At 49.1% G+C, this 11,464-nt stretch overlaps 1 protein-coding gene across 1 annotated transcript; it reads left to right on the top strand.

Annotated features, from left to right (window-relative positions):
• The first annotated feature begins 5,708 nt into the window (after window positions 1–5,708).
• LOC115651338 (serine protease 27-like) lies at window positions 5,709–10,053 on the top strand. Its single transcript, XM_030562271.1, has 5 exons — window positions 5,709–5,730; window positions 6,181–6,346; window positions 6,558–6,829; window positions 9,086–9,255; window positions 9,775–10,053. The coding sequence occupies exons 1-5, from the start codon at window positions 5,709–5,711 to the stop codon at window positions 10,051–10,053; spliced, it is 909 nt and encodes a 302-aa protein (XP_030418131.1).
• The last annotated feature ends 1,411 nt before the right edge of the window (window positions 10,054–11,464 follow it).

Consider the following 11,464-nt stretch of genomic DNA (forward strand, 5'->3'; position numbering starts at 1 on the left):
GCTGTCTGCACAGGGTTGGATTTCACCCCTTCGGAGTGTAAGGAAATAATTGGCTGAAGGCCTTTTTCTTTTTTGACGTCTGTCTAGTGGGAAAGAACCATGGGGATTTGTAACCTGTTTCGCTCCCATGCCTGGTGCTTCAATGATGCAGAGATGTGCTGATGCATTGGCTGATTTCCTTACCTTTTAATCTACTCTCTTCTTCTCTTTTAACAGGTATTCTAAGGCCCCCCCGTGCTTCATATGGGCATTCTTGGGGGTGTGGATTGCATCAGACCTGCACCTGAATAAATAATAGGGAATGAAAGTTCTGCTGCCAAATTCTCAGAAACCTTCCTCTGCAATGTAGGATCGGGATTTTGTTTTGAATTGATTTTTTTTTAAAAGTGCTGAGCAGATGCTACCCTGTAAGAAGAGGAAACAGAAGCAAAAACTGAAAGACTGTTACTGAAACCAATGAAGAGCTGCAGAGAGTGGAGACCCTTCAAAGCAAACAAATGAATACTGTGAGTAAATAACCTGAAAGCAAATGGGGAAGAAAACCTCATCTGGGTAATTGTGGCTCTTGGGATAGAAATCAGGTTCCTGGTATGTAGCCTGGCTGAGATCATCCCTTTTCCCTGGATCCCAGATCCCCTGGGATTCAAATGTCATTCTCTGTGTTGTGTCCTTGTTTTATTACTAGGAAAAGGATCCCCAAAGGAGGTGTAAGGATCCAGGACTCTAATGTCTGCCAGAAGCTTCAGCCACCTTCACAGGTAGAAGTCACTGTCTTTCCTACAATGCCACTAGTGCTCTTCCTGCTCTCCAGGTCTGCTCCCTCCAGCAGGACAGAGACACCCCTGAACTCCCCGAGTCCTGATTTCCTGCCATTCACGGGGCTGAGGGTTTGCATTGCCCCCACCACCACCATCTGAGACTTTTCCTATGGGAATCTCCCTAGAGCAGGGGAGAAATCTGTTCTTCCATTAGAACCAGTCTGCTCAGTAAATCCACCCACAGTGACCTCATATCAGCTGCTTTGTTTATCCGAGATTAGTGGTATCTTTGGAAAACTCTTAGCATGTCAGGGTGTCAGGTGGAGCAGGGGATACAGGAGCTCCAGCAGATTCCCCTGAAGAACATCACCCTGTCTTTCTCTGGTCAGGTTAGAGCTCACCGTCCATTGCGGAGGTGAAGACAGGATGGGAGCTGCTGGATTGACCTTGATGTGCCATGTCCTTGTGTAGATGAAGGACCTACAACTCAGGGATGGCCAGCAGCAGATGTAACACATGTGTCCAGGAAGGGGCTAAATAACCTACATTGAGAGGTAAGTAAAATCGTGGCCACATGTAGACATCACAGGAATTGGTGGGGATTGACCCAGGGTCCTTCAGCACAAGCCCCTCTCACTCACTGTCAACAAATCCAGCTCCACACACTAGACCACACCCCATTCCAGAGCCCCAGAACCCAGGAGCCCTGATTCTCAGACCCAGGCCTCACATCACAAGGCCAAACCTCCTCCTATTCTGGGCACTGTAGAAGGGACAATTGGCAACCCCCCACCTTCCATTCCCCCTGTCAGAGACTGCAGCCATGAGTGGCAAGTGAACGAGCTGAGATCTCCCCTGTGGGAATCCGAGGGGCTGCACATTTGGGGTTTCACAGGGACGGCTTCTGGCAGCCATTGACAGAGTGTTCCTGGGAGATTTTCCGTCTCTAACAACGGGTTTCTGTTCCCTCAGATCTCAGCTGCTCAGCAGAATACGAGAGAGTCGAGTGCTGATGGGCTAGAAGGGTCCCAGGAGTCGCTGTGCAACAGGGGCACGGTCTGCAGTCACCATGGGCCACATCCTGCGCTCTAGGCAACCAAGGATGTTTCCCTGGATTGCAAAGGGGACTTTAGCTTGGGGAATCGGTGCTGGTGCCTGTGTCCACAACTGGGATGTTTTTCTGAGGCTACTCGATGGTCCATGAAGCGCCATGCAAGCAAGGGGAGAATGGACATTAGAGAGCGAGTCTGGGGCCTTTGCGGGGCTGCTACAGTCAAGCATCCACAGCCAGAAGAGAGACGATGGGAAACGCGCTTCGATGGCTGGCCACAGCCATAGCAGCTGTCTCAGAAAGCTCTGCTCATGCTCCAGCCAACAGAGGCAGGACGAAGAGCCGCACAGGGAGAGCCTGGGTTGCAATTAGCAATACGCAGTTTTTCCAGTGGATTATGCTGCCCTGACAGTCTATTTCCTGCAATGTGCACATCCAGCCTCCCTCGCTGACCTCAGTAGGAATTAGGTTCTCCGTTCCCACAGGACAGGGCTGGCCTTACCATGAGGCAAACTGAGGCAGCTGCTGCAGGTGCCAGACTGTAGGAGGATGCGGCTAGGACCCAAAGTGTAGAAAATTGTGTCTGGTGCTGGTGCATATGTTTTCTCTCTGCTCGAGACGCACAAAGATGTGGAGTGCTGTGCTGCAGGAGAGGGGGCACAAGAGACATAACAGGCAGGCAGGGCCGGTGCAAGGATATTTTGCGCCCTAGGTGAAACTTCCACCTTGCGCCCTCCCCCCTACCTCCGCTCTCCCCAGAGCATCGCTTATTATAAACTTTCAGAAATGAATACTGCATAATGTGGCCTTGGTCATTAGAATTAATACACGTTTGGCTTGAAAACATATTAATTTCATTAGTTAGTCAACATATTGAATAAAAATAAAGGAATAACCTGACAGTGTTGAGATTGTTGTTTTCACTTTGCACAGCGTAGCCTGGATCTTAACATAAATCACATACATTATACACAATGCACTGTCCCTTCCTTTCTTCCTTCTTCCATATCAAAGTCTGCCACATTTTATTCTACCTGTAGAGTATCCAATTATTGTTTTTAATAAAGATTATAAAATTAGAGCCTTGCATTGGGTCAAGTATCAGGGGGTCGCCATGTTAGTCTGTATCCACAAAAACAACAAACTTGTTGGACTAGGACTGACCTGAGGGATTGGGTCTGCAGGGGAACAGACCAATGGGGGATACTGGGATAGGCTGAGTCGCTGAGAAGCCTGCCTGGAAAGATTAACTGCCAGCAGGGGTCACTGCAAGCAGCGCAGCAGAGAGAGTGCCGGCGTATGCACCTCTCTGGCCAGGTCACCATATGAGTTGCCCCCTTTGGGGGGTATCTCAGTCCCTCTTGACAAATGGGCTCAGGCAGTCTTCCTGCTCACGTCCTAGCTGGTGGCTTCATCAGTGGCTGGTCTGGGGACCGGGGACCACCCTCTACCCTGGATCCCAGCCCAGGGACCCTCTCATTAGCAGCCCAGGTGCAACCTTCTCCAGTCTTCACTGCTTTTCCTCTGAGCCTTGCCTACCTCTCTGGCTCTCCCCTTCTCTGGGCATGGCAAGCCAAGTCACACTCCCTCTTCTCAGGGAGTGACTGGAAACTCACTCCCTTCCACCCCTTCTGTTGCCAGCTTCCTGGCTTATATAGGTCCTGCCTCTTCCTGCCCAAAGGAGCCTGTTCTACTTAAATCCCTGTTCCCTGGCTCCTTCTCCAGGTGCATCCTGGGCAGTTAATTGGCCCACTCAGCCATCTTAACCCTGCCAGGTAGTGTGCAGGGTGAACTCCCCATCACAGGACAAATATTTAACAATGGGCTGTGACGTTATCTGATTACAATATAACCATATAGGTCCTTCGGAATGAGAATTAGGTTGGGAGCCAGGACTCCTGGGTTCTATCCTGGCTGTGCAAATGAAGTAGGGTCTCATGAGCTAGAGCAGGGGGACAAGGTGGGATCATTTGTATTGGGACAAGTGTTAAGGTTATTTTAGGATTAAGATTATCATTGGGTTAGGGTTCAGAGTATCAGTGAGTGAAGGTTATCGTTGGATTAGGGTTAAGGGTATCATTGGGTGAAGGTTATCGTTGGGTTAGGGTTAAGGGTATCGTTGGGAAAAGGTTATTGTTGGATTAGAGTTAAGGGTATCGTTGGGAGAAGGTTATTGTTGGGTTAGGGTTAAGGGTATGGTTGGGTGAAGGTTATCGTTGGGGTTATAACAAAGTTTATCCCGGAGATTAGGGTTAGTGTTGAAATATGAGAGGGGGCTGTAGATCTGGAAGAGGGTCAATAATTGTGGGACTTTTTAACCTTCAGAAAGGGGCTGAGCTATAGACAGTGACCCTCGGGACAGGGCTGCAAGCTGACACCAGTGAGGGGCCTGTGCTAGGCCCTATTGGTCTAGAACTGAGCCCAGAGACAGGGCTGAGGGTCAGAGACCAGTGGAGGGTCCTGTGATAGACTCTATTACACTTTGTACCCTGGAAGAGGTCTGTTTTGTGTTTGTTTCACACACGGGCTGTGAGTGACTCGGCCGGAGGGCTGAGCCACTGAAAAACCTGCCTATGATGGTTAACTGCCAGCCAGGGGTTACTGCGAGCAGCGTAGCAGAGAGAGCATTGGCACATGCACCCTCTGTAGGAGGCTCTCCAGAGACACAAGGGGATCCCAGCTCATACACACACAACTTGTTACCCCAAATGGAGTTACCCAGACATTTCAGCTTAGGGTATGTCTTCGCTACTCGCTGGATCGGCGGGCAGCGATCGATCCAGCGGGGATTGATTTGTCACATCTAGTGTAGACATGATAAATCGACCCCTGAGCACTCTCCCGTTGACTCCTGTGCTTCTGCGCCGTGAGAGGTGGAGGCAGAGTCGACGGGGAGCGGTCCGCAGTTGACTCATAGTGGCGAAGACACCACAGTGAGTCAATCTTAGTACGTTGACTTCAGCTACACATAGCTGAAGTCATTTAATTTAGATCGACTTCCCCCCCCCCAGTGTAGACCAGGGCGTACACATCGTGGATTAGATAAAACAAAAAAAAACAAGTTTATTACCTACAAAGAGAGATTTTAAATGAGTACAAGTAAAGAGGCATAAAAGTCTGAAGTACTTACAAGAAAAATAAAGGTAAAACACAACTAATGCCTACGTTAGCAGACCACGTTAAATTTGAAGAAAAGCTTTTCTCACCACATGCTCTCAACAGCCTAACTGGCCAAATTATTTTGGCTAGGACCTCTTCCTCTCTTTAATGGCTTTTTCCATTGTCCCTTCTCGTGCAGTGATTAAATGGACAGAAAGAGGAGGGAAAGGAGGGGTAACTGGTGGTGTCTGCCACTTCTTTTTATAGTCCTACCCCCTTCTGAGACGCCGTTCCAGTTGGGAGAAGGGCGACCGGCTGTCTGTGTAGATGGCAAGTCCAGGCTGTTTCTTTGCTAAGATATAGATTTTTCTCCTGTCCCTTTTTCCTGCCAAAGAGTGACCACTTACCAGGCAACCGCCCATTGGCCTTGCTTAGATCTGGATGAGGCGTCTGCTTGCCCTTTGTCTCTGAGGAGCTGATTTGGCCACTCTCCCAACCTGGAACGTGTTTTAGTAATATCATAGAGGGGAATCTTATACCTTCGCATGCAAAGTGGCCACACACATTTTACCAGGACAATACTGACCAGCAAATTGTGAGTTTTCAAATGATACCGCGCAGGACAAACCCTGTGCAGAGATTATTACAATAGCGGATCCAGGAGTATATTCTGTCACAATATCTGACTGCCAGTGGTTAATGAGAGGTTTGTGAGGGGAAAGCAGCGAGCGGGTGTGTGTGTGTGTGTGTGCTGTTTCCACAGAGGCAGCGGATCGCTGTGCATTGCGGGTGCACAGAAGATGGGGGACTGGGCACTGGAGTGTAACTGAGTTGAGTGTGTAAATTGCTGCCTGCAGAGGGATAGAGCAGGGCTCACAGAGTGCCTGGGATGCCAGCAGCTGGTGACTGGGAGAGAAGGGGGTAGTGGTGCAACCGGGACACTGTGGATCACCCCGAAAAGTGTCACAGTGCTCGTAGGAGACAGGTAAGGTGCCCACAGCAAAACACCAGTGTTCCCTGCCCTGGAGATGTGGAAACAGAATGTGGCTGGGAGCCAGGACTCCTGTGTTCTCTCCTAGCTCTGGGAAGGGGACTGGGGTCTGGTAGGTTAGAGCGAGGGTGTGCTGGGATCTTGGACTCCTGAGTTATTTCTCTGGATTTAAGAGGGGAACAAGTTGCTCTCTTATCGTCAGGGCATGCTAATAATTATTTCACTCTCCCCACTTTAGCTCCCTTGCCCACGGATAATGTAGTTTCCTCTTTTCTTCCCAGGCTGTGGCAAGCAATCGCGCATCTCAGGGCACATCTTGAATGGTCAAGCTGCCAAGGGCAGGGCCTGGCGCTGGCAGGTCAGCGTGCAGAAGAATGGCCATCACATCTGCGGCGGTTCACTCATCTCCGAGAGCTGGGTGGTGTCAGCAGCTCATTGCTTTGCTCAGTGAGTACCCCAGGCAGGGCAGAGACAGTGACTGCGGCTGCTCTGGAACGACTCCCTCTCCTTCTCCACTGGCTTCCTGTTGTGCAGCATTTCAGTGTGGTTGTTCCCCAGCCGCTCAACCCCAGAGCCAGCTGTATCTCAGCACCAGGCGACTTGTCCCTCTGACGCATTGCTGGGCAGCTTTTCCCTAATCAGATTTTCTTGCATTCAGCCCTGTAGTCAATTCAGCCTATCGAGTGCAGCTGGGTGAAAAACGGATTTTCAGTCAGACCCACACCCAGATGTTCTCATCGGTGAAGCGGATCATCCTCCATCCCAATTACGACAGGAGCACTTTCCTTGCCGACATCGCCCTGGTGGAGCTGGAGAATCCAGTGGCATTCACGGCCTCCATCAGCCCCGTGTGTCTCCTTGATGCTTCCGTCCGTGTGCCTGATGGGAAGCCCTGCTGGGTGACAGGCTGGGGGAATATTTCCCCACAAAGTGAGTGAGACTTGTACCTCTTAGAGATGGGGAAGGGTATGAAAAGGTCCCAGCACCAAAAGAAGGTTATGACCTAGATGACTGCAGCCTTGTATGTACACAGATGGACTGCGAGTTACAGGGTTACATAGTTAAACAGTCACCATTACAGCTATATGGTTATACAGCCACAGTTTTATGGTTGTACAGTTCACAATTACAGGTATATGGTGCAGTTATGATGGAGATCTGTGTTGTGGTTCCTTCTCTGCTTGTGATGCCTCCTGCTGATCTCTCTGGGAATTAGCTCAGTCGTTCAGCTACTCCCTGCTCTGCAGTCTCTGCCCTCATCGTCTCACCTTATGTGACCTCTCTTGGTGCTGCTGCTTCCAGTCCATAGCGTCCAGTCCATGGCTTTGCCCTATGGCCAGGTCCCTGAGTCTCTCCCGCCCTTTCCAGGAAGTCACTGCCCTTCCCAGCAGCTGCCCCCACCTTTTCATGTCCAAGTGGGTCTGTTCCTCATCAATTAACTCGCTGGCTTCCAACTTAATTAGTAGCTTGGACCCATCTGGCCACCCCCAGCTCTTGCAGGTCAAGTGTGAGGTGCACACCCCATCACAAGGTCTGTGGAGAAAGCATGTAGGGAAATGCTATTTACCCCTTCACGTGACACAAGAACCAGGGATCACCCGATTAAGTTAATAGGCAGCAGGTTTAAAAAAAACCAAAAGGAAGTAGTTCTTCACACAGCGCACAGTCAACCCGTGGAACTCCTTGCCAGCGCATGTTGTGCAGGTGAAAATTATAACTGTGTTGCAGAAAGAATTAGGTAAGTTCACAGAGGATAAATCCATCAGTAGTTATTAGCCAAGATGGCCAGGGACACGACCCCAGCAGCTGGGACTGGATGACGGGGATAGATCACTTGTTCATTCCTTCTGAGTGGCACTGGCCACTGTGAGAAGACAGGATACTGGGCTAGATGAACATTGGTCTGACCCGGTAAGGCCATTCTTATGGTTAAACAGCCACAGCTGTACCGTCACACAGTTATATAGTTATACAGGTATGGTTGCACAGCTACAATTAATATGGTTGTAAAGTTATACAGCTGCACAGTTAAACAGGCACCGTTATACACAGGATTTGTGTTTTGCCAGTCAGTGTTGATTTCACCGTACATACATAAACTGACCAAAAATATTTCCATTGGTAATAATCAAAATTTACTGACAGGCAAAGGAAGAAAAATTCTATTTGAGTTTGATTTAAGGATAGTTACTTAGGATATTGACGATTTGCATTTTCATGGGGATACAGCTTTGATTTTTTTTGAATCTCAACCTCTGTTGCCATTTAAATACTGTTGCCTGACCCCGGCATAATCTTCCACAACCGTGAAGAGTTAAATCAATAAAAATGGAGAGAAAAAAAAGCTTAAAACCCATAATTTTGCATAACTGTGAAAATGTAAATTGATGAAAATCTAAAAAAAGTCCTTAACAATTAATAAAAATTTTGTCTGTCAAAATTAAATTATATTATGGGGGATTTAATTCCTGGCCCAATGAATGGGAGGCTACAAGTGCACACCCCAATATGGGTTTCAAACCACTCCTCTTGGCTTAGTTGGCACCTGGATATTTACTGAGGCTGGCCCAGGATCAATAGAAAACAGTGTCAGAGTCGGCCCGCCAGGTGGTGCCAAGCAGCATCAAATCACACACCTAGTTCTATCCTCAGGGCCATGTGTGTAGACCTGGCCTGGAAATCAGCAGCATCCACTCAGAGATTTAAACCCACTGACCCAAACCAGGGCAAACTGGTGGGTTGACAAAGGGCAGAATTTTCACATGTATCTATAGGCCAGAGTGTCAAAGGGATTTGAGCACTTAAAGGCTATTCAGGAGATGTCAGTGTGCCCTTGACAATCTGACCCCAAGTGTCTGCAAGATGATTAGGGCTCCTACATGACTTTGGGGCAGCAAAGCTGAGTGAGCTACGCATAAAATACCTTTGAAAATCTGGATTGTTGCCTTTAGCACGGGTTAAACTTGTCAACTGCACCCATTTAATCCCACTCTCTTCCCAGAGCCAGGGAGAAAACCCAGGAGACCTGGTTCCCAGCCCCCAGCTCTCACCACTCCACTCTAACCCACTGGACCCCACTCAACTTCTAGAGCTGGGAACTTCTTCTAGACCCTTAATGTGACAGCCTTTTATGTGACTTCCACTCATGCCGTGGGAGACACCCTGCCCCCGGGCCTTTCGTTTCAGTGAATTCTTCCCTAGCGGAGACACTGCAGGAGCTGGAGGTGCTCACCATAGACACCACAATCTGCAACGATCGCTTCTGGGAAGCATTACAAAAGGCTGTGAGTGACAACCCCATCAAAGAGGACATGATGTGTGCCGGGCACATGGAAGACTATAAAGGGACCGCCCCAGTGAGATTCTGTGACTGAGATTGGGATACCTCACCCCCGCTTTGTATGGGGCAATACACAGACCCCAACAAAGATCAGGGCCCCTTTTGTGCTGCGTGCTGCACAGACCCCGACTGATCCTACAGACCTTGCTTTTCCTGGCCTATGATCCCTGTTGGCTTGGTGTTGTGGGTCGGGGACACCCACCAAACAGTGGGCCTGGACCGGAGAGGCAGAGCTTTGAGTTCATTCCCTGGTGTTTAGACAAGGCACTTCTTGGCATGAGGATGCACCATAGAGTATAAAGTCATCAGGGTCCATCAGCCCATTCAATCAGACCTATTGTATAACCCAGCCCACAACTGTACCCAGTTACCTCTTTTCCGGAACCCGAGACTTGTGCCTGGATAAAACATCTCCCAGAAAGGCAGCCAGTGGGATTGTGAATCCATCAAAAGATGGAGAACCCACCACTGCCCTTGTGGATGATGCAGACTGGACCCCCTCCCCATCAAGTCCCATTTCTTTCCCTGTCTCTAGGGTGACTCCGGGGGACCTCTGGTGTGCAAACAGAATGGGACCTGGTACCTTGCTGGGATTGTGAGCTGGACACTGACAGGAAAAGTGAACGAAGTAGACATTATTCTCCCTGGTTACCCTGGGGTCTACAACCGCCCGAACGCCCACAATGACTGGATCCAAGAGAACGTGCCTGGTGTGACTTTCAAAGTGGTGAACTTCCCTTCAAACAGTGCCCATCCCTCTTCCATCATCTCCAGAGTCCTTCTCCTCACCGTGCTTCTGCAGCTGACCCTCTGACCACCCCACCAGACTGGGTCCTTATCTCACACCTACCTTTCCTCACTCTTGGTGCAGATAGACTGTGTCACCTGTGACACTAGACACCCGGTATTCACACCCCACACAGTATTATAACAATCTTTGTGCAAAATATGCCTCGTGAGGTATCTTCTGAAAACGAAAAGCTTTCTGATCATTAATATTTATGTGTGTTGTACATATGTGAGGGGTGTAACACCACACCCCATATTCTTCATAGAAATATTGTTATAATGTGATTATAGCATAGCTAGTATATGCTTTGTGCAAGATAAAGCCTATGAGATGTCATTGGAAAGGTTATGATTTTGTGAATATGATTATTCTATTTGTATGCGTGTGTCATTTCTGTATCTGGACTTAGGAATATTGACTAATACGTATGTACTATGAAAGTATTTGCACCTGGGGAATGCCCGCCAGACAGAATGCAATCAGCCTGGCTGGCTAGCTGGAAACAAGTCAAAGGACCTTTAGGGAGAATGATAGGTCTTTGAAGATGCTAATCTCCCACCTTCCTGGGATGCTACAGATGGCCTTTGAGTCATGGCTGCTTTGACGCTGCAGGGTCATGTGATCGTGTCTAGTGGTACTGGACTCCATGTTATAATACCAGTATTTTTCCCCTGGAGAGGGACACCCACACTGGAAGACAAAGGATTCCCACCATAAATAAAACCTATTTAAGGCAGGAGAGTGACATAATCAACGTTCGTTCTTCACTGAATCCCCAGCCAGGATGACTGCTGTGAACATCTAAGGCCAAGTCTACACTACCAATTTCTGTCAACAAAAGTGATGTTGACACCCAAAAGTCGACATAATAAAAATTGCAATTTCATGTTCACATGGGCTCCCTCCCTGGCAGATCATGTCCACAGCAGGGGCACCATCATCAACAGTGTGAACAATGCACTGTGGGTACCTATCCCACAGTCCTTCTGTCCCTAGGTGTTGTTGGATGACAGAGTGATCACTATTCATCTTGGGACAAGGCTAAATGTCCTGTGATGCATTGCTTTCTGTCCAAGCAGGTCATGGGCTTCCGGCTTTCTTCAACAGCCCTTCTTTGCTGTGCATGTGTGATGGAGTAGGGACTGTCTGTGTGGGGAGTGGGAGAGCAGGGGAGGACTTTAGGGGATGGACGATGCCAGAGCCTGTAACCTGAGCTAGGTAAGGGAGGGGAAAGGTCAACACCTTTGCCCGGGAAGGGGACAAAGGAAGGGAGTGGCAGGAGGGAAGCAGTTTGAGTTTGGGCTTGGGGCTGTGTGGGCGGAATTCAGGGTATCCTAGCTAGGATCCAAGCACCCTGAAAGCCCAGAAGGACTTGGTGGAGGGGTCCTGACTGTGCCTGCAAGCTCTGCTGTAACCTGTGTTCCTGTTGTCCAAT

This window comes from Gopherus evgoodei, chromosome 4 (assembly GCF_007399415.2).
Source record: "Gopherus evgoodei ecotype Sinaloan lineage chromosome 4, rGopEvg1_v1.p, whole genome shotgun sequence".
Lineage (NCBI taxonomy): Eukaryota > Metazoa > Chordata > Testudines > Testudinidae > Gopherus > Gopherus evgoodei.